We start from the raw sequence: 23462 nt of genomic DNA, 5'->3' as shown, positions 1-23462 counted from the left end.
GAGTGTTTTCTTCATGACTGATGCAGTTCATATAGAACCTGGGAACTTTTACCGGACAAATTGATAGACGTCACAGGTAATAGTCTGTACATAAATGATGGGTGCATGTGGTCAATTTTGCTTTAGACTTTGAACATTTATTTTTAACCCACTCCTCACTGCAAGCACTAATTACACATCTTCACGGGCAATCTTGAGAATGTTTACAATACAGCAACCTCCCTTGTGAATTCTCTACTACAATATTATTTGCAGTGCCTCCCATGCTATACCCATGGGGAGTACCATTGATTGTGCTGTGTTTGTATGACATGCTAGAATTTGCAGCACATTCAGGTAAGCTCATTAATGTTCCCAGCCTTGCACCAGATCAGAGATGTCCAACTGTTACACTTTGGGAGGTCAGTGTATTCTCCTCATACTAGGCCAATGCCCAGGACAATATGTTTAGGTACTATAATGCAAGTGGCATTACTTAGAAGGAGAAGCTTCACTGCTCTGGAGCAAATGTCATGTTTAAAGAATGAATGGGTATTCTGAAATATATCCTCAGGTTGTCAGTGATCCTTTACTTTCTCAGAATATGCATAACAACACAATAACATTACTGCACACAATTACACATTACAAGTGAAACTGGACAACATTTTTTTTAAAAATCACACCTTGCTTTGAATTTGAAAGAATTATCAGAAGCTAGTTAAAGTTTTAATTGGAAGGGTCAAATCTATCTCAAAGGCTGCCAGCTTTCCCAGTGAGAGCCAGTATAGTGTATGTGTTGGTCCATGTCCTAGAATCTAGGACAAGGGTGGCTATATATCCTACTTTACAGAGGGCAGTCCTCTATTTGAAGGGCAGTTCAATCCAGGCATAGGAGGTAACTCCTAAGAACTGAGGCCCTTTGCCCCCCCAATAAAATATTTCAGGGGGCTGCCCCCACTCCCCAAGCTGATGGGCATTGCCATTCAAATAGTGTGTGTGACTGCATCTTGTGATTGACTATGTGGGGTGGGGCTTACCTGCTTCCCATATTTCATTCAAGTGTCACCTTGAATCCAGGTTCAATTTAAAGAGAAAGGGAAAGCAGGAAGGCTTTTGGAATTGCCAATCAACAGTGTACATCGCAAGAGCAGACTAAGCAGGCACACAGGTCACCTGGCTGCAGTCCTCCCTGTGGTGAGAAGTATTGTATTTCTATTTAAATTTTAGTATTTAAAATTGGTATCTCTATATAAAAATTAGCAGATGCAATTCTATGTTCTCTGTTTCTGGCAATGTGTGTTGAAAGTGGCCACCCTAACTAGAACCATGAAGTTTGCTGGGTAATCTTTGGCCAATTGCTCCATGACCTTCCCCACAGGGTAGTTGTGATGATAAAATAGGGGAGGAAGGAATGTAAGCCACCCAGAGCTCATTGGAGGAGGGCTGGGATAAAAATGCAAGAAATAAGTGAATAAATCCCACTATCACGCTTAACAATGTTGGACTGGGCGTCATATCCGTTGCTGCCTGGATTAGAGGCCTAGAGGCACCGTATATGTAGTCACAAGGCCCCTGACTTCATGCCAGCAAGCTTGTTTATTAGCTGGAACCTCTTTTGCCATATTGCTACAGCAGAGATTATGAAACAAAGTCCTCCCGTTCCTGATGGAGTCTCATGATTTCCAAGGACAGTTTTCTGTGCTGCATTCGCCTCAGATTGTTGTCTTCATTCTCTCTGCTCCTTCTGCTGCATTTCTGCTGAAGCAACGCCTTGTTACCTTGCTTCCATCTGTTCAGTTCCTTCCCCTGAGGGGTTTCTTGTGGTGGATGACAGTAAATTTCTTTGCCTTTAGCTCCTAACACTCCGGTTCCTTATCAGGATGCAGAATCCTTTGGAGAAATTTATGCTTCTAGCCTTGGACAGTTCACAGAGAGCCCTGGGCTGTTGTGGGTGTCTGTGGGGCTGTGCTCTTCGAAGGAGGGAGTCTCTCTTCCAAACCCCATTTTGAGCTGTGGTTTTGGTTTCCATAGTGACACTTCCTGTGGTAGAGAAAAGAGGTAGTGAGTGCAGCACTGTGAGCGTGGCAGGCAGCTGCACTCCTTCTTTCTCTCCCTGCCGGGGATGCTCAGAAGGCCGTGCTGCAGCCTCAGGGAGGGGCTTCTCCTAGGCTGATGGTCCTGGCTTAGACAGACTACCTGTGACAGCAGCACGAGGCATGCTGGGAAAACCCAAATACCTGGGCGTCCAAAATGGCCGAATGGTGAGTGAGTACACTTCAGTTGCTCCTGGGGGATGATGGCAAGGCCAAAGGCTTGCAGCTCACAAACCTGCAAGGAAATGTGGTTTCTGTTTTTTTTTTTTTCCTGTCCCCAGCAAAGGATGCTTCAGGGAAGCAGCCTTTTAAGGATCTGGGTTGTGTGTTTATGCATTTTGGGGTTGTTATTTGTCCAGGAAGATCAGCATTCATTGTTTTTCTCCTTGCAGGGCCTCTCTGGGCCAACTGGGGTGCCTTTACTTTTCATGGATCTCTGACATCCAGGAAGATAAGTGGGAGGCTGTGACACCGATATTGAGGAGAGGATGGGATTTGACTATTAGAGAAAGGCTAATCCACACTTCATTTCCTTTGAGCCTGGTGACAAGGAGCCTGTTTGCCCCACCTCGTTCTTTGTAACTTGTGGGAGAGTACATGGAGAGCACTCTCTGTGTGGCTGGTCTGTGTCAAGGGTCTGTGACTCTTGCCTTGCTAACCCCTCGCCCTCCACACCCGGCCAGATTGGGGTTTTTTTTGTCTCACACTGAGCTCGAGGGTTTCTGTGGCCTGTGAAATCACAGTACTTTTCAGAGGCTGCAGCCTGCACTGAGAGATGATCTGCCGCGGTGAGCCCAGAAGACCGAGGGCTGGCGTGAGAGTCTCTGAGATCATGTTGCACAACTCAGCATGACTGGCAGCCACAAAAGGCAAGGAAGGGCTGTAATCAGATTAGATGGGCTGACAAAACTGGATGCCAGAGACTCATGTCGTGAGCAAGGCAAAAAAAAAAAGAAGAAAAAAAGAAGAAGAAGCAAGGAGTTGCAGGTTAGATAAACTGGTGGTGCTGAAACCTGGCAGCTATTTGTTTAGGGAATAGCAGGGTTTGGTAGGAATGTAAGATGGGAGATAATTGCTAGCCAGCCACAGAAACCTAGTTGGTTGCCTGGAAAGTGGCTTTAGCCTTTGTTTGCCCTGGATGGGGGATCCTATGTGGAATTTCTGTGTGGGATCAGCTTGTAGGAGCCTTTGGAGAGAAGTCCATGGTGTGGTTCATGGAAAGATTCCCTTTGACTATGGTGACAACATAGAGTCTTATCCTATTGTGCAGAGTTGGGGAATCTGTGGCCTGTCAAACACTGTTAGACTTCAACACCCACCAGCCTCAGCCAGTATAACAAATGGTCAGGGATGATGGGAGCTGTAGTCCAGCAGAGATTTCCCATCCTTTCTATAACGTGGATTCAAATAGAAATATCAGATACTGACCCCAGAGCGGTACCCACATTACTGTTTACTGTGGCCCACCACTGGTGCTTGAAGCTGCGTACACAAGGCATTTGTTACAATCCACATCTATATCCTGTCGCTTTTTCTTGAGAAATACTGCTCCTTGGTGCATTTCCCTTCAAACCAGTGCCATCCAATTGGAAAACATAAGCTACATTCATTTCACGGTTAAGCTGAGGTGTGTACAGCTGTTGCACATGTGCAGATGACAGCTTCATGAGTTCAGGGTAGTGGTGGTTTGCAGGCATGGGGAAACCAAACAGGCAATGGGTATCAAGGGAAGACATCCCTGCCCCTTCTCGGCTGTGTACAGCAGAATGCAGTATTGGGGGGGGGTGCTAATGTGTGCATAATCTATGTGTCCTGGAAGTTTCCCACTGCCATGTAATATTAGGTTGAATTCAACCCTGTTTTTGTAGAAACTGTTGTGGGTTTTCAAGAAGGAATGGCTGCTCACGTTCTCATATGGGGAGTTGTTTTGTCTTGCCTGACATGAGAAGGACCAAGCTGTCAGGCGTATCCCATCAGCACCCTCCTTCCATTAGTCCTTTTCAGATTTGTGTGATCTGAAAGACCTAGACTGAAGTTCCAGTATGAGGAACCTTGTATGTGCCACAAAGCAATGGCGTAGGCAAAGGACACCACCAACATCTGTATGCGGTTGGCTCGACTAGACTGTGGCACTGTGGCAAGGCTGGTCTCTGTGCCACATCCGGATGGTCCTTGGGATGGGAGTCTCGAGTTGAGGGGTGGGGAACCTGTGTCAGCCTGAGAGCCGCATTTCCTTCTGGGGGCCACATGCCAGTGGCGGGTGGTGCCAGAGGCTAAGGCAGGCAGAGCAATGATTGGCTAGTGTTTACATATACTCAGACAAGCCAAAGAGGTGTTATCAGAGTTCAAATGACACATTCTGGTCAGGCAAAAATAGGGAGGGTGCAATGCAGGGCAGGTGAGGGGTGAGGCTCAAGAGCGTATTGTGGCAGCAGAGAGTCTTAGAGGCCAAATAGAAAGGCCTGAATGGCCACACTTGACCCCTGGGCCTGAAGCACTCCACCCCTGCTCTAGGTCTTGTGTGTGGCTCTTTGGTGCCATTATACAAGTAATGTTGCACGTTGAACACCATTTCTAATTGAACCTGGAATGTCCTACTTTTCTATTTTCTTCCCCTCCATGTCTCAGAGAGCAATTAAAGTGGTGTGTGTATATGTGTAAAAACGGAGTGCTGCTTATATCGAAAATAAATTACCTACATCAAATTAAGGAAATGGTGGAGCGCATACAAAGCCCCTTTCTATAATTCTGAAGGAAAAGGTCACCAGTCCACTTTAAATCGTTTAATTAAAATGCTTCAGCAGCCAGCCATTTTTTAGGAAACACATGAGGCGTTTATTCCTTTATTGTAAATGGAGCCTTACACTGCAAGCCTTTACATGTCTACTCAGAAGTAAGTCCCACTGTATTCAAAGGAGCTTACTCCCAGGTAACTGGGTAAAGACTGGGCAACCCTAAGCATTTTAATCAGAATTAAATCCCACTGAGTTCAATAGGATTTACTCTCTGGTATGTTCCTGATCATTCTCACAGTTTTTACTCCTTCTCCTCCTCCTCTCCTCCTCCTCCTCTTCTTCTTTCCCATCTTTTCCCTGACAGGGACTCAAAGCAGCGTACTGCTGAAATGTTATTTCAGTTCCATTTATCAGTTGAAGGTGTACACAATCCCCTCTCTCACATATTTTTTTTCTTTACAACAATCCTGTGAGGTAGGTTAGGCTGAGAGGTTGTAATTGGCTCAAGGTGACAGATGTATATGTGTATAAGACATCTATGTGTGCTGGAGATCAAATGCGGGAGAAGCTTCCTGATGTAGAATAGAATGTCCCTATTTTCATCTGAGAAAATGTTGGACGGTATGGAATAGTACTGGCCCTGGGTCATTCCACCTGGGGGTGCATCTGGGAATAAGGTGGGCCTATAGCTTACTTTCTCCCAAAGGCAGCTGGGACCAGGGGTGGTAGTGGTAGGCTCCTGCTCTTGTGTAGGTCAGACCTCCTTCCCACGTATCTTACATTGCTTACAGCGAGTTCTGACCACGGCAGACTTCCACAACAGCAGAGGAGATTGGATGCGGCACAGTTTGGCACTTGTCCTGAAGTCGGAAGCTTTCTGGTAGCAGACGGCTATCTTGCATCTGCTGTGTGCAGCAGAATGTCTTGGGAGGCTGTGTGATGCTGGAGCAGAGGCTGCCTCCGTCCCCGGGGGTACTGGCCCCGCTGCATTCTGCCATATCCCTAAGAACTCTTTTGACCACTCTCATCCTTCTCTTGCAGGGCCTGGCTGTGTCAGATGGGGGTAAGTAGGTCGTCTGTCTTTGGGAAGGGTGCAGGGCATGTGGGAAGGTTAAAGACCTGACCATGACAGCAGGGCTCACTAGCTAGTAGGGGTGGAGCAGTGCAAAGGCTGGTAAACTCTACAAGCAACAGGAAGACCTGCTCACACTCACTCACATTGGCATTTTGAATTACATAAAACAACTCCAGGCAACTAGATGGTGAAACAAACGTTGCCCAAAATACCTCTCAGGATATTTTTCCAGGACACAGACTGGCCACTTCCAGCTCTAAGATTTATCAGCTGGTATACAGAGGCCAGAGATTTGTTGCTGGGGCAACCCCTTCATTATGTGGAGTTAGGTGTCTACCTCAGAAGGATGCTGGGGGTAGAGGGAGAGATGAGGAAGTATTGGATGACAGGACTGCCTATGCCACATCATGGCCTGCACCTCCTACACTAGCCTGCTGCCCTCAGGCGCAGTGGAGGATGCCATCTTGTTGAAATAAGATTCAGTTGCCACTCCAGTTGGTTTCTGTATGTCTGGAGTGGTAAACCTTTGGCCCTCCAGATGCTGCCAAACTACAAGTCCCATCAGCCCCAACAATCATGTCCAGTTGCCTGGGATGATGGAAGTTGTAGTTCAGCCACATCTGGAGAGCCAAAGGTTCCCCACACCTGCAGTATGTGAAATGAGGTTGTCATCTAGACCTCTCCCTCAGGTAGCCAAGTTGGGCAGACCCCCAACTCAGTGTCACTCTAGGGCTTGGGAAGGACCTGAAATCTCTCTCTCTGTTCACAGAGTTAAACAGCTCGGGGGCTCGGGGCAGTAATAACAGTGTGGACAGTCTGCCAAGCACCCAGAACGCCTCTCCTTCTTCGGGGCAATCTGTAGCACGGTGGGCAGAGTCCTTTGAGACACTACTGCAGGACCGACTTGGTGTGGCCTACTTTACTGTGAGTAAGACACAGCACTTCTGTTTATCATTATCTCCCTCCAACCCAGGGCAGGACATGGTCAGTCTGTGGGGCTTATCTAGCCTCAGGGGTGTCTCTAGCTGGGGGTGCCACAGCGATCCGCCCAGGGGGGTGCCACGGCGAGCTGCCATGGAGTCCACCTGGCGGACGCAAGCCCCATGCTGCTGTTTGGGGCAGCGCAGGGCGCCAAGCCATCACGTCACTCCCAGAAGAGAGCTGCAGGCCAGGCGCTGCAGGCTAGGCCCCGCGGTGTGTGCCGCCCCCCTGCGGTTTGCCATTTTGTCACCCCCTCAGAGATGACACCTGGGTCAGACCTCACCCCCCGCACCCTCCTTCCTATGTCCCTTTCTGGCCTGCTAAGCCTTCTCTAGTGGCCTGCCAGCCTCTGACCCAATTTTCTGCTGGCTGCCACTGGGGAAAAAGCATGCAGGATCAAGCAAGGGTGGTGCATTTCCCCTCCCCACCATGGTGTGGTGCTATGTAGAGAGGTGGAAGCCTCTCCACCCAGCCCAGTGCCACAAAGGGGACAAAATGGCTCCTTCTCTGCTAATTAGACTGACCACCTGAAGAGTGGAGAGAGTGGGGGGGGGTATTTTCATACTCATTGCAAAGTGGGGGCAGGGTGGGGAGGCTCCACCCAGTCCAGCGCCACAATGGAGAAGGAAATGGCTCACCCTTCTGTGAGAAGCTGAGGTACGCCCCCCGCCCCCCGTGTGTATGTGTGAGCCTGCAATAGTATGTGCCTGTCGTAGAGTTTACATAATGTTTTGCTTTGTGTTGTATTGCATTTGTTGTACCTGGCTGAATGGTGCCTAGATGAACTCTTTGATCTACACAGGACACTAAATTGTGAGAGTCCTGGGACAGAGGGAGGGTTGTCTTCATCTCTACCCCACCTCTTTTTAGGAGTTCCTGAAGAAGGAGTTTAGTGCTGAGAATGTATATTTCTGGCAAGCCTGTGAACGGTTTCAGCAGATCCCAGCTGGCAGCACCCAACAGGTAAGAGCACCACCAAGGCCAGACAACGCAGGTGAAACCCCAAACCAGCACAAAGCAGACTCTTTCTCTGCCCAGGGGGGCTGAAAGGGAGTGGATATAAGCAAGTGTAGCTCAGTTTGTTCCTAATTTGCCCTGAATGGGATATTCATATTTATTTTTTAACCACAAGGTTTAGAAACTGCAGTTTATAAAATGAAGACTTTTGTTTTAAGGAAGCTCAGTTCTGCACAAGATGCAGGCAGCACATTTATCATTGCTCAGAAAACACATTGCCTGATTTGGAAGAGGGGATACGCTAAGAAATGTCAGGATGACTCCTTGCCTCTCAGTTACACTACATGAACTGTGCTTAAAAATAAAACACTAAAGAAATTCCCGAGGGAGCCAAATTCTTGGCTGAAAAAGCTGGATTCTGCTACCTAGACACATTGTGGAAACTGGCTTTTTGTATACTTCCCTGCTTTTGTCACTAGTCATAGGGAAGGGCAAGGAGCTATGCAGCACATTAAAATACTTCCTTTTGATTGCTCAGAAGCATTTTGAGTCTCCCTCTGGCTTTGGAGGTTTTACCAGGCATGGGAAGGAAGGATTCTCATAATGTTGAATTTTGCAACCAAATGAATAGCAATTTCATACTTTTCTAGTATTTGCATACAAGCATTGGTTGCATGCAACCCTATGACTAGAGGAACCCTGACGCTCTTCTATAGCCTACACTAAAGAAGAGTGGCACAGAGAGCAGCTGTTACCTGTAGTAACGTCATAACTCGTCTCAACCTACATTGCTTTCTCCATAGCTGGCCCAGGAGGCTAGGAGGATCTATGATGAGTTCCTGTCAAGACATTCGGTCAGCCCGGTCAATATTGACAGACAGGCCTGGATTGGTGAGGAGATGCTGGCCACCCCCACCCCTGACATGTTTCACGTCCAACAACTCCAGGTGAGAACAGTCTGCCTTAGCTAGTCTATGAGATGTGGGCTTGTGTGGGAATCTAGGAACACCACCTGCCACTTCTCCAATCAGTAATGCGAAGCATCGTTGCTGAAGTCTTCTGAGGTAGCAGAAGGGATGCAGCTCAGTAGCAGAACAGCTGCTTTGCATGTAGAAAGTCCCAGAGCCCAATCCTTGGCATCTCCAGGTACACCTGAAACCCTGGAGAGTTGCTGCCAGTCAGTGTTGACAACTGAGCTAGATGAACCAGTGGTCTGACTCAGTATAAGGCAGCTTCCTATGTCCCTCTGAGGCGATCTAAGTCCTGGAGGGCGTCCTGCTTCAGGCACAGTGATGGGCACATGACTAACCCAAGGCTTCTTGCTCCAGATCTTCAACCTGATGAAGTTTGACAGCTATGCACGCTTCGTCAAGTCTCCACTGTATCAGGCATGTGTGAAGGCTGAAAGCCAAGGGCAGCCCTTGCCAGAGCTGAGGCCTCACTCTCGAAGCGGCAGCCCCCCAAGCGACCGTGGCAAGGTACGGGGCCTCCTCTTGAACAGGACTGCATGGGGAAGTTAGGCGGTGGCATTTCCCCACTTCGTCCCCCTAACCTGGTCCACCATGCCATGAGCTGATGCACTCTCTGGCTTCCCCCTAGAAAACGAAACTAAAAGCAGGGAAATCGCTGCCGCTAGGGATGGAGGAAGGTGGCAACTTAGGCAGCAGGAGCCCTCGGAGATCCTTTCGGAGAGGGGACCGGAGGGAGCGTCACTGGGGAGGTGAGTCCAAAGCCGATAGTTGGGACACCACAATTGTTCAGGTGACTCTGGGTGGCATCAGGGTGGGTAATAAAGTGCTCGATCGCCATGGATCACCTATCCTCCAAAAACCTGCTGATTCTCTGTCCTAGAGGAAAGAAATGGCAGCGAAGGGCCGTCCCACTGGCGTGAGTCTCAAGGCTCTTTGAATTCCTCGGCTAGCCTGGACCTGGGCTTCCTCTCATCTTACGCCACCAACAGTTCCCAGACCGAGGCAAGTGCTTCTGGGACTTATTTAGCCTGGGGGTTTGGGGGGCCAGGGCAGTGAAAACCCACCTCTGCTGCTGTTGCCTACCCCATCCCGCTCGGGTCACGTTCCCTTCCTTGCGCTAGTAGGCGTTTTGCTGTTGCTTGATGTTCTGCCACAGCTGCTGCATGCTCTGTCCCGCCCAGCCCCCACGCAATCTGTAATGGGCTATGTGACTGTGCAGTGTGGAGGAGTTCTCAACAATGTGCAGTTCAGCTCTGTGAATGCTCCTGGAAAGAGCTGCTGAGGCAGCTCCCAGTATTTTCCGCAGCTGCAGAACCCTGGAACTGTTGAAAAGATGTTGCTTAAAGCCATAGGGAGTCCCAGCTGGTGGGGAGGCAATCCAGAAGCATTGCTAGAAAACCCTGCAGGGACAGCAGGTGCTGAATATTGCCTGATCTGCATAACATGAATGTAAACTACAGAGTACAGACCTGTTCCAATGGAACCTACTTCTGGGGAGCAAAATAATGATTTTTATTTACTTATTGTTTAGTATATGCACATGCATGTACAGCATACTTGTTTCTTCGACAGTGGATCAGATCAGATTTTTCTTTGGCTTTGATAGATACTACACATAAATGCCAACAGACCAGGCATGATTCAGCACAGTTCACCAGGTTCAGTGGTGCTTATTCACAGGCAAATGTGGTTAGAGCTACAGTCTTAGTCTACAAGAGTGACATGTATGCAAAGGTCTGTGCACTGTATGCATAGCACCAGTGCCAGATCTGCAGAAAGGGGGAGCTGTTGGACATGAAAGCAAGAGTTGCAGACTGCCAAACCAACACATCTTAGAACCAGATTTTTTTTTACACTTTTCAATACAGTACCCAGAATGAGAAATGTAGATTGCAAGAGTAGAATTCTAAAATGTATTACTTCAAACTGTAGGTAGTAGGGAAGGATCATATATTTAAATTTCTCCCCTGTTGTAGTCCCTGCATGCAGCAAAACTAGCATATCAACAGGGAGACTAAGAAATGGGTCCTCAAATGCATGTTTGGGTTAAAAGTGGTTCCTGAGTTTGAAAAGGTTGAAGATACCTGCTATATAGAACCTCCATGTTCAGGAGTAGTAGATCTGACAATACTTTTTGCTGGGAAGCAACAATGCATTGCTGCTTGCGTGTTTCCCATAGGCATCTGGTTGGTCACTGTGAGAACAGGATGCTGGACTAGACGTTCCCCTGGCCTGATCCAGCAGGACTCTTCTTGTGTTTGTATGTTATGAGCTTGTCTGAACAACTGGATTGCCCATGGTGGGAAACAGGATACCAGACAGACTTTGGGTCTTATCTAGCAGAGTTGTTCTTCTGCTAAACATTTTCACATGATGCAAAATATGGTTTACAAAATAGAGGAAAGTTTAAAAATAAAATAAAAATGTCACCGATCAGAAAAGCACAAGGAGGGCATTATACCCCCCCCCCACCTGCCACTTGTGTACATTCTAGTATTCTATCTCCTCATTCTCTATAATGCATGGAACAGCAAATATATTATGTTTTGCACACAGGTGAGGGATAAATGATGTACAGTTATGTATGAAAATTCTGTGTATGGCTATTATCATTGGTACATTTGTCCAGAAGCCTCAAAACACCCAGAAACAATATTATATATCAGACCTTAGGAAATCATCTGGTGTCCACTCTGAGCTTTTATCCTAGTAGTTGAGCCAGTCAAAGAGTGATGCTGAATGTGTTGATTTCTCCTTCCTCCAGAACAACAGGCAGAGCCTGACTGGCTCAGAACCTGACAGTCAGAACCAGCCTGTCAAGTACTGTTGTATTTACCTTCCCGATGGGACGGCCTCTCTGGCCCCTGTGCGCTCTGGACTCTCCATCCAGGACATGCTGGCTGGGATTTGCCAGCGCCGGGGCCTCCACCTGCCTGATGTCAAGATCTATCTTGTGGGGAATGAAAAGGTAGGCCCAGCCTATGGGAGGAAAAGGAAAATAACCCATGGCAGAAATTTTAAGAGGAAGGGATGCTGTGTGTGCTGTATTTCCAGGTCAAATATAGACAGAGACAGCAGCTGTGACCTCTTTCAAGGGGCAAAAACTGTCCAGTTGGTGGACAATGCAGTAGCTTCCCTTTTGAGCTGTGAGTTCAGAAGTCCTTGCCCGAAATTTCACTGCAGGTACAAACCCACCTGAGGCAAACCAACATTCTCTCAGTCTCAAAAGCCATGCACAACAATTGCCCATTTTATAGGGTTGTTGTAAGAATTACTGAGATAATGAATGTACAGTATTGGCTAGTTGAAGGCTCAGAAGACTAATGATGGATAAGACACTGAAGATGGATTTCTAGAGGCACCAATATGAGTTACACACTACCATCACCACTTTTCAAGGGACACCCACTATTCTTCAAGTATCTCCTTGAGCCAGCTAATTTTACCCCACATAGCTGACAAGGAAAGAACTCAAAATGAAATTACTTTAGGTTCACTTCAGGGTGAATCTTTCTTTTGCCCAGGGGTTGGGCCTCTGCATAGTTTCAATTCCTCTGAAATTCAAATACCTTCAATGTTGTTCTTTACAAAGTGCTGCCAGAGACAAATATTTACCTACCTATCCACAGGTAAGCCCCAGAGATCCACCCTGATTGTATATCAAGTATTTCAGAAGGCATATTTGCATTAGGCAAATAATATCCAGCTTATAGCTGATTACAGCGTGTGTACATATACTTATAGGTCATTCCTAATGAAATAATCTCAGAAAGCTTCCTGGTACAAAAAAAAGGGGGGGAAAAGCATCCCATGCATGTCTACTCAGATGTAAGTTCCATTGAGGTTCAAGGGACTTTCTCCCAGGTAACTGTGTACTATATAGGATTTCAGAAGGCTGTAATCCTAAACACACTTATTAGGTTATACATCTCTCTGAATTCAGGAGAACCTACTTCTGAGTAAACATGCTTAGAACTACAGTGGTACCTCAGGTTTAGTACTTAATTCGTTCCGGAGGTCCGTTCTTAACCTGAAACTGTTCTTAACCTGAAGCACCACTTTAGCTAATGGGGCCTCCCGCTGCTGCTGCGCCGCCGGAGCACGATTTCTGTTCTTATCCTGAAGCAAAGTTCTTAACCTGAAACACTATTTCTGGGTTAGCGGCGTGTGTAACCTGAAGCGTATGTAACCTGAAGCGTATGTAACCCGAGGTACCACTGTATATTTAATACAGTAGTCAGCATTTAAATAGCATTTCTTGAGCATTCGAAGTGCTGCACATGGGCTATCTCGGTAACCTTTGCAATAACCTTATAAGGTACACAGACAAAGGACCAAGGCTGACAAATTGTCAGTACTGGTAGGGGCAAGATTTGAACAAAGGACCCCCTCTGTCCTCAAGCCAGAACACTACGCTAGTAACCTCTCTGCTTGCAGAGAGTTGTCACTACCACGCGAGTGCACAAATAATCAAATAAAAAATATGATTCCAAAATACTCAAAACAATGGAAAAATAAACTTGATCAAGAGAAAGGCATCTTGAAAGATTAGTAGGCATTGTTGAGACATCATGAGGAATGTTAGAAAGCGCTGATGTTGCAACAACACATGTGTTGCAACATATGGAAAATAACGGTGGTGTTCATGAACTCATGCTAAGAGGCGATTCATACCTGATGATAAGAAATGCTAACAATCAAACAAATGTAAACTAGGAAAAAAGCCCTTAATCACTAGGATTGTTTTGTCTCATAATACGTATCATGCAGGATTATTAAAGCTATTTCCCCAGACTTGCATCCTTGGTCTCATTAGCTTTTAAACTCATGCACACCTGTGGCCTTATTTTCTAGTTTTACTTCAAATACGTAGTGCTTTTCTTCTGGGGGGATGCAAGCTCCTAAACACTTTGTGAATCTAAATTTGGCCTCATTGAGGGGCAGTATTTCAATATGAGTAGGAAAATGAGAGTACCCCTAAACATTATTTTAGAAAAAAGCACTGCATATACCCATATATATACAACAATACATCCGTGTTTTAATTTTTGCTGTATTAATATGTCTCCCTTTGCTTGGCTTTTCACAGAAGCCGCTGGCACTGAACCAGGAGAGCTTAGTCCTGGTGGATCAGGAGGTGAAGCTGGAGACCAGGGTCAGCTTTGAGTGAGTGTAATCTCTGTAGACCCCTCCTGCTCTGCATTGGCCATGTATTCTGTAGCCAACAGGCAGAAACTTTGCTAAATCCCTCTTGACATGGGGCCAGGGCTGTCTGCCCCAGGGATGGGGCCCGTCTTTATTTGTGAAACATAAGCAAACCCAACACCTCTCTGTCTACTGCTGTTCATGCCACTTTTATCTCTATGCTGCTTTTACACACATACACACACCCACACTGCTCAGAGCAGCTTACAACAAGGAGAACAGCAATACATCACAAAATCAACAACTGCAAGAACAATGTCATAGTTGTTGTTGTTGTTGTTTAGTCATTCAGTCGTGTCAGACTCTTCGTGGCCCCATGGACCAGAGCACGCCAGGCACTCCTGTCTTCCACTGCCTCCCACAGTTTGGTCAAACTCATGCTGGTAGCTTCGAGAACACTGTCCAACTTGTCCTCTGTCATTCCCTTCTCCTTGTGCCCTCCATCTTTCCCAACATCAGGGTCTTTTCCAGGGAGTCTTCTCTTCTCATGAGGTGGCCAAAGTATTGGAGCCTCAGCTTCAGGATCTGTCCTTCCAGTGAGCACTCAGGGCTGATTTCCTTAAGAATGGATAGGTTTGATCTTCTTGCAGTCCATGGGACTCTCAAGAGTCTCCTCCAGCACCATAATTCAAAAGCATCAATTCTTCGGCGATCAGCCTTCTTTATGGTCCAGCTCTCACTTCCATACATCACTACTGGGAAAATCATGGCTTTAACTATACGGACCTTTGTTGGCAAGGTGATGTCTCTGCGTAGTAGCAATAATAAAACAGCATGCAAAATGCAACTTTTCAGTACAATGAATGTAGGAACATGACACCTCCTGGCAGGGGCAAGAACAACAAAGGAGTTTGCACAGTTTTATCTTAGTCCTGGATGCTCTGGCTACTGCGGCCAAGTCCACTACAAAATAGCTAGGAATCAGGTTATGCCAATCAAATGTCAAGGCCTCAGCTTCCCCAATGGGTGTGCTGCCCCTTTGGTATCCCCAATTCAGGCAGCATTAAGGCTTTCAAAGGCAGAGGGGGTGGGTTAGATGGAAGCACCTTCCCCCATTATCTTCTTCACACTCCCTTGAGTCTCCCATACAGGTACTGGTGGCCAAGTGAGTATGCCATACGTGTTGCAAGCCCCAGTCTGCAAATCTCTTGGGAGATAGCACCCTCCCCCCATCTGCGTGAACCTTGCTGTATCACCATGAACATAGGTCAGGGCTCACAGCTCCAGAACAGACTCTGCCTCTCAGACCCTAAATCACAAGGGGTTCGCAACATTAGGATTTCATTCAAGACAACCTGCTTGAATATTCTTCTCCCTGCCCACTTTGCTGTGATTCATATATGGGCACAGTATTAGGAAACTACCATCCTTCCTGCACTGCTTTCCTATGTGCTCAGTTTCTGTGACTTTGCCCATGGGCTTCGAATGGGGGAATCAGAACTGTACTCTTTGGTTTCCTACCATTAGGCATCAGGAAGTGAGGGTTATCCTTCACCTGGGGTAGATTACTGGGGTGCACAAGTTATGCAAGGTGGCCGTGCCAGATGCAGTATACTGTGCCCATTGGGTATATTTCTGATGTTTCTTCTCCTTATAGGCTAGAAATCATGCCCCTGAATAAGACAGTGTGCATTCTGGCGAAATCTACTAAGCAGCTGCGGGAGGCTTTGCAGCCCATCGTGGAGAAGTACGGCCTGGATCTCACACGAGTCCTGCTTCGACGGGTGAGAACGGTCTTTGAGGAAGTGAAACAGGACACAGAAATGAAGTCCTGGTGACTCCAGTCCAGTGGTGGGGGACCTGTGGCCTTCCAGATGTTGTTGGATTCAAAGACCCATAAACTCCAGCCAGTATGGTAAATGGTTAAGGAGTATGGAACTTGGAGTTTCCTCCCTGCAGTTTTCCTCTCTGTGGGGTTCTGCTGGGGTCTGTAGGGATAGAATTTCAAGTTACATTTGGATCTTAAGCTTTCCTCCAGTTTTTTTTAGCACCCCTTGCTCAGCACATAGTGAAACTATGGAAATTGCTACCATATGTTGTAGTGATGGCCACCAACTTGGATGGCTCTAAAAGAGCAGACAAGAAAAGAGCTTCCCGTGTCTACTAGTCGTTGAATACCAATTGCCTCTGAATACCATTACTAGGAATTCCTCGTTGTTGTCTTGTTGCACTCATGTTCCACTTAGGGGTGCAACCTGATTGGCAACTGGGAGAATAGGAAGCTGGGTTAGATGGGTTTATGGTCTGATCCAGCAGGGCTCTTTTACATTCTTAATAGGGGACAATGCTTTCCCCTTCTAGTTAAGCAGGAGCAAGTGAAGTGACAGGCCAGGAGAGACTGGTACCCAGACCAGAGTCCATGGTAATGTTCTGTTCCAGCTAAATGCAGGCCATTCATAGGTCCAGCAGCTCTCCAGGCTAGAGAGAGATCCCCTGTGTCTCAGACACCATTAATTATTTTTGTGGGTTGGTAGGCTACGGCACATTGCTATTTCTGTTCAGCTTTTTTTGGGAAAGCTGCCCACTCTAGCAGCATGTATACAGTGTTGTTGTGGTTGTTCATCCACCCTGACATGAAGTCCTTGCCTTGCTGTGTCTCCAATTCTGCTCTCCTGCTGCAGCCTGGTGAGCCCCAAGCTCTTAATATGGAAGAGAAAGTTACCACTGTGGCTTCTCAGAAGCTTGTGCTGGAGTCAGATACAGGTAGGTGAAGCTCAAAGGCACATGTGGTTGCTGATCTAGTATCTCGACCTCCTCTTGACCTTGTTCATTTTTCTAGGGATAGTTGGTAGATGGCTTGGCACTGTGCAGTATTAGACAGGGACACCTTCCTAGGGAGGGAAGAATGAATGCCATGTGGATCTCTGGGAGGGTGGGAGGCCAATGCACAGGATTGCCTTGTTTCCTGCCAATGTTGATGAGCAGACCACTAATTTTTGCATCTTCCACTCAATGAGCCTGTTCAGTGTTGGTTGCAGAATGGTGGTGGGGAAATCAGCTCTCACTCACGGTGAAGAGGCTAGATGAAGAGCCATTTATCATAAGCAGGGAGGCCACAGGCCCAACCACATGTCCCAGGGCATTTACTGTATTTTTTGCTCCATAGGGCGCACAGGACCATAAGGCGCACCTAGTTTTTAGGGGGGGGGCGAACAAGAAGAAATCTTATTCCCCCCAGCCCCAAAGAGCAGTGGACAGGCTTCTGGAGCTGTCAGGGGAAGCCTGGGTTTGCTGTCTTGGCTTCGTTTTTAGCCGTGCGCAATCTCTCCAGCCGAGAGAGGCTACAGAAGCCTTGGCTTTGTTTTTAGTTGCGCACAACCTCTCCCGGCTGGAGAGGTTGCACGCGGCTTTGGCTTTGGATGGATCCCACTAGTTGCCTTGGCTTTGTTTTTAGCCGCGGGGCTGGGGCTTCCCCTGACCCCAGCCCCCAGAACAGGTTGGGGAGCGGCGGCAAGGTTGCGTGCAGCCTTGCCTCTGCTCCCTGAGCTTGCGGGGCTGGTGGGGGAAGCCCGGGTTCCCCCCCCCCCCAGCCCCAGGGATTACACATTTGCTCCATAAGACGCACAGACATTTCCCCTTAGTTTTTAAGAGGAAAAAAGTGCGTCTTGTGGAGCAAAAAATACGGTATGTGCTGTAGCACGGTGATATTTGTCAGGGGTGGGGAATCATACCAGATTTCATGCAGTATTGCATCCTGCTCCACATTCACTCTGATCAACCACCTCTGTCTCATAACCTTATAGGTGGCCCACTAAAGTTGACACTTTTTTCTGTGGCAGGGCTCCTTTAGCAGCTGTGTGATAAGTGAAGATTTTCTCCAGCAGGAAACAGCAGGAAAGGGGAGAGTCACCTGTTGAATGGGCTCTTGTCATACAGCTGCTGAAAACACAGGAGTCGTGTCAGAAAAAGAGAAGGCAACATTGCTACTTCCTCTCATCTTGTACTCCAAACCCACAACTTCCCTAGTCCATGACACATTTGTAAACACAGCATTTCCTTCTTTTTGCCAGTATTCTTGCTAGCACATGGATCAACACTTGAATCATTTCAAGGACAGTCCATTCATGTTCTCTCAGCTCCCAGTTGATAGGCTTCCAGCCTCTTCCATGTTGTCTTCTCCAGGAAATCCTGATCCATTCTCCATCAAGTCTTATTCTCAGCCTCCCATTGTTGTCAGAGCTTAAGGTCTGACTCTTTGTTCTGCTGTCCCTCCAGGATATTTAATATCCATGTGCTTTATTGCAGAAGGGAAACCTCCTGGTGTGAGAAATTCTGCAATAAGCCCTTCTCGTGAGCTGAGTGAGGTGAGTCTTGGCCATGGGTTGTATTACCTTAGCTGGGGCAATTACATGACAGAATGCTGCTACATTTTTATTTCTAGAAACAAAGCCTTCCTGCATGTAGATCTCAGTGAGAAAAGTTTTGGCCTAGCAGTATTCCTGATAATACTAGTTTTGTATGTCTAGAGATGTCTTTCTGCCCCCCACCCCACCAGCCATGCATATCACCTTGTTTTGGGTTTGCTAGGCTTATGTCATGGTGCTTAGGTAGGTTGGCAATTTTGGCTCTGGTTATAATCATGCCTTCTCTCACTGTGGTTCCAGGATGACAGCTCTATAGAGACAGAATCTGAATCTGATTCATTCAGTGAGGGGTCCTGTTCCTTCACTAAACCTCCTAGGAGCAAACAGAATAGACGCACGTATGACTTGGAAGGTAAATCTTCTCTGATGTCACTTGTCAGATAGGGGAGGTAAATAAGATGCTTATTACTGACTAGGAAGCAAGCAGTGCAGTCCCAGGGAATTAAAGGGTGCTATGTCAATCTGCATACATGTTGACATGTTTATTTCTGTAAATGCATGCAATTTTCAACCTCAGTTCTTTGTTGTTGTTGTTGCTGTTGTTGTTGTTAATAATAATAATAATAATAATAATAATTTATATTACCCCACCCATCAGGCCGGGCCTCCCCAGCCACTCTGGGCGGCTTCCAACAGGATATTAAAAATGCAACAAAAAAATCAAACATTAAAAACTTCCCTAAACAGGGTTGCCTTCAGGTGTCTTCTAAAAGTCAGATAGTCGTTTATTTCCTTGACATCTGGTGGGAGGGTGTTCCACAGGGCGGGCGCCGCTGCCGAGAAGGCCCTCTGCCTGGATTATTGGCCATTTTTTAAAGAAAGGTTTAAAGGTGAAGAAGGCTGTTGAATAGAAAGGTGACAGCTAGTATAGTATAATAAATTATTGTTAGGCCACCAGAACTACAGCAAATTCCTTCTCTCCCCCCCCCCCCCAGGGCTTGTGGATCTGCTGAACCGGGCACAGAGCTGCAGAGTCAATGACCAGCGTGGCCTCCTGTCCAAAGAGGATCTAGAACTACCTGACTTCCTTCAGCTGCCTGAACAAGATGGTGTCTCCAGCAAGACCAGCTCCTCATCCAGCCCAGCCCCTGAGAAAAAGTCCACATCTGAGGCCCCCAGTGCTGAGGCAGCCACCGTCTCTCAGTGCCAGGCCCAGAAGAAGCAGTTAGTATCTCAGGCTTCCCTTTCAAAGCCGCCTACGGGAACTCCCTCATCAGCAGGTCCTGCTGGGAAACCTTCAGCCATGTGACCTCCTCCATGACTCCATCTACCAGCCATACTAGTCCCTTCCAGGAGGCCTAGTCAACCTCATGTTCCTTGCAGGGAGGTCAGGTCCCTCCTGTTCAGTATATGTTGTGGTACCATGTTCTGCCTCACAGAGACTCCTCCCCTCTCATAGGAATATGGTCCGAGGCCTGGCTACAGCCTGCAGCCACCTCTAGGGACCCCCAGCCTGTCTTCCAGGAATAGAAACGTGTCCTCCTAATGTTCTGGCTGACTCTCCTCCCTTGGAACTGCCCGTGCTGGCTGGGCAGGAAAATGCCAGTCTTGCCCACTTGCTGTACCAGACCGTCGTAGGGTGTTGCTCTGTGTTGTGAAACAGCTGCCCATGGCTGCCCCAGCAGCAACCGCATCTCTGTGGCAGGTGGTGATGACGCCTGTATATAGTTTGTAATTTTCAGTCTTTGTAAAATGTAAGATAACACCGTTGCTTAAGTCGTCCTGAGTCTCTGCGAGTTTGTGCACGGCATCACATGCCTCTCTGGGCAGCGTGGCAGCAGTGGGTTGTGAATGCAGCCCTCAAGGCAGACACACTCGGGTGCAGGAGTTGTGGAGACAGGACTGTTTGGGGGTCTGTGCTGCCCCTGAGAGGTTCCCACATCCTTCACATGAAACGGCATGGCTTAGAGCAAAGAGGACCCCCAACCCAATTCCCAGTTGCCCTGGGTTGAGCGTTTGATGTGCAGATCCGACAAGCCCACACCAACTGTACCACAGAATCTCCTTCCCTGGAGCTGTGTATGTCTCTGTTAGAAGCTGGGTCCCCCATCCCTCTCCAAAAACGGTGGTGGTGTGCTCTGTGGGCAAGCAATGTGTGTGTGTGTGTGTGTGTGTGTGTGTGAGAGAGAGAGAGAGAGAGAGAGAGAGATGAATGGAAATTTGGGTTGGAAACACTCCACTTGTGGGGTTGCCGCGCTCTCCCCACGCACACAGAACACGCACATTCCTAGGTCCCTGGAAACCTCCGCAAGCCTTTGCTCAGCAAACGTGTTCTGCTTGTGTGCATATGCTGGGGAGACCAGCCAGCAAGCGGCGTGTGGGTGAGGTCGCGCGGGGCGGGGTCGCCGTCTCCCGATGCGCCCCATCCCCTCGCCCAGCTCAGTCCCCGAGGTGCTTGCCGAGCCTCGCCTCGCATGCTAAGCGCGGCGGAGGAGGCAGCTGCTTCCCCATTGGCTGCCCCTGACCGCATGTGCCGGCCCCTCACCGTCTGAATGAGAGTGGGGAGGGGAGCAGCCAGTGCAGGCGGAGATCCCGGACGGGAAGAGCCACCGGCAGCCCCAGCGACAGCCAGGTAAGCCCGGGCGAGCTGCGTCTTGCGGGAGGTGGCCATTCCTAGAGCAGGGGTCATTCCGAAGCAGGGGTCTTTCTCCTGAGTTGCTGGTCGGCTAGGGGGCGCTCCGCTCGCGAGGAGCAAAGTAGAAGGAGCGCACCTTCTCTCTTCAGCGTCAGGGCTCCCTCCGTTTCTTCAAGTCAACGCTAGGGGACGCTGTGGCACAACGTTTCTGGGATGGGTGGGTCGGTGGGTGGGTGACATCTCCCTTTGGGGATCTACTTTGATGCTGGGCGCGGGGTGTCAGCGTTGTTTCCAGTGTCCAAATTTTGTGTTCCTTGCCATGCTCCCGTAGTTGGCTGCTTGAACCCCAATCCTAACCCTGTAGGCAGCATGATCAGGTCTGAAGGGAGTTGTAGCCCAAAACATCTGGAAGGCAGCAGGTTGGTGAATGCTGCTGCAGTCTGATAGGAAGGGGAACCAGCGCTGCCACTCACTTATTTAATTTATTGAATTTATATACCACTCTTCATTCGAAAATCACAGGGCAGTTTACAGCTTGCCCAGTCTGCGCTCTCTCTGCAGGAGACCTGGGGATTCCAGGCTGGAGGCAGCTGTGGAGGTGCGTGAGATATCCTTAGCATGGAGATGCCTGTCAAAATGAACAATGTTTTCGAACTGCAGAGTACATGGGATTTGAAGCATATCTCCAGCCTTCTCGGAGCAAGAAGCACTTGGGCAAGGGAAATTCCAAAATCCATATCCAGGTGCTTCCAGATAGGGGTTTAATTCGCAAATGGGTCACTGAGATATTGCAAACAGGTCACTGGCAACAAGATAAGGCTTTCCTTGGAAAGGGTAGTTAAACAGAGGGGAAACACAGGCTGGTATTTTTATGCTCATGACGGGTCTATATGGACTCTGCAAAATAAAAATGAAAGAAATTGTATGCATGATGAGCATTGACCCTACAGTGAGCATCTACCTGGAAACATCAAAGGGCACAACATTTACAAAATCCACATTTGGCCAATGCTCCATAAGGCTAAGAACAGGTAAGCAGAGACAAGGTCATAGGCAAAGAAGGCTGTTCAGCTTCCTCCTCCTCGCCCTTGAGCACTCTGAAAATGGGGACAGGGCAGGTAATTGTTCTGTTGTTGTTGTTGCTGCTTTTTTAAACAAGGGGAAGGAGTGGTTTCTGCTGGCTGCTTGGTCTTGGGCTTTCCGTGACTTTTCCTTTGAGGACTTGGTATCAGGTGTGCTCCCCACTCTGAACTGACAAACAGCCTTATTTGTTGGGTGAAGGGGCTAGAGAAGGCTGCGGTTTTCGCTGTGAGGCTGATGGGCAGAGTACAGAGTGGAAGACCATCCAAACAGCAGCATGTGCTTCTTTGCACTTCCATTCAAGTCAGGTCCCCCAACACCAACATGCTCAGTGGGGAAGGGAGTGGAAGAAGGGAAGCAAAGTATCGGGACTGTTGCCTGGTATTTTACCCGCCGTACAACCCGTTGGCCATAGTCCAGCCCAAATTAAGTTCTCTTTCCCTCCCCCCACATTCACTTCACTGGAAGATCTTTATGTGCTTAGCTTTGCCATCAGAATCAGTCTAGTCAATAAAAGTATTTTTAAAAAACCAGTGGGACATATATTAGCCTGGTCATTTTGGTTGCCCCTTTCTGCGCCTCTTTCAGCTCTACATTTTTCTTTGGGAGGTAGGGTGACCAGAATTGCACAGGATATTTCCAAGCACAGGCACATCATAGATTTGTATAATGGCATTATGATGTCAGTAAGTGTTGCTTTTTATTCCTTTCCTTGATGATCAACATGGAATTTGCCTTATCCACAGCTGCTGCAATTTGACCGGTGCTTTTTGTTGAGCTGTCTATCTCAGCCCAGTGGTCTCTTTCCTGCTCAGTCACTGTCAAGTAGTTCCCATGGCATAAAACAAATGTGAAGTTCGGATTCCCGCCCCCCCTTATGCCCCAGTGTGCACCACTAGGCACTTATTAGCATTGAACCACTTTTGCCATTTTAATGCCCATTCAACTATTTGAAGAGATACCCTTGGAGTCCTTTGCTATCCCCCCCCCTTTTTTGGTTGTTGTTCTTACCACCCTTTGTAATTTATTGCCATCAACAAACTAGGCCACCACTTTGGTCACCTCTAACTTCAGGTCATTTATGAACAAGTTTAGAAGAGCTGGCCCCAATACAGATCCTGGAGGGAGGGGGGAGCCCTGTTTACACCCCTCCTTTGTAAGGCCTGTCCATTTTATTGTCACTAGGAAACAGGGGATTTAGCCCTTATTTCCCTTGAGGTTAGTAGTACTATTAGCCATGACTACCCTCCTCATGTGTATCGCAGCCACAAGGAGCGGGAGGAGACTGGTGGTTTCTCAGATGATGTGCATCTTCCTTGCAGAAACTTCTGTCTGGCCAGAGAAGGATTTAAGAAATACCCACCAGGAAATAGCCATGGAGCTGAACTCAAAGGTACTGCATGGAAATGCTTTACACTAAGGAGGCCAAAAAAGGGGAAGCTTC

At 47.9% G+C, this 23462-nt stretch overlaps 1 protein-coding gene across 1 annotated transcript; it reads left to right on the top strand.

Annotated features, from left to right (window-relative positions):
- The first annotated feature begins 1627 nt into the window (after window positions 1-1627).
- On the top strand, window positions 1628-20079 carry RGS14 (regulator of G protein signaling 14). The gene is made up of 15 exons (XM_081850524.1): window positions 1628-2243; window positions 5852-5873; window positions 6655-6809; window positions 7737-7829; window positions 8627-8770; window positions 9152-9301; window positions 9423-9543; window positions 9675-9796; window positions 11559-11762; window positions 13884-13960; window positions 15597-15723; window positions 16621-16702; window positions 18245-18303; window positions 18604-18715; window positions 19299-20079. Exons 1-15 carry the CDS (start codon window positions 2199-2201, stop codon window positions 19610-19612), a joined length of 1827 nt encoding a protein of 608 aa, XP_081706650.1. The 5' UTR covers window positions 1628-2198; the 3' UTR covers window positions 19613-20079.
- The last annotated feature ends 3383 nt before the right edge of the window (window positions 20080-23462 follow it).

This window comes from Podarcis erhardii (genome assembly GCF_964252035.2).
Source record: "Podarcis erhardii genome assembly, chromosome: 2".
NCBI lineage: Eukaryota > Metazoa > Chordata > Lepidosauria > Squamata > Lacertidae > Podarcis > Podarcis erhardii.
This window is presented reverse-complemented; position numbering and strand designations above follow the sequence as displayed.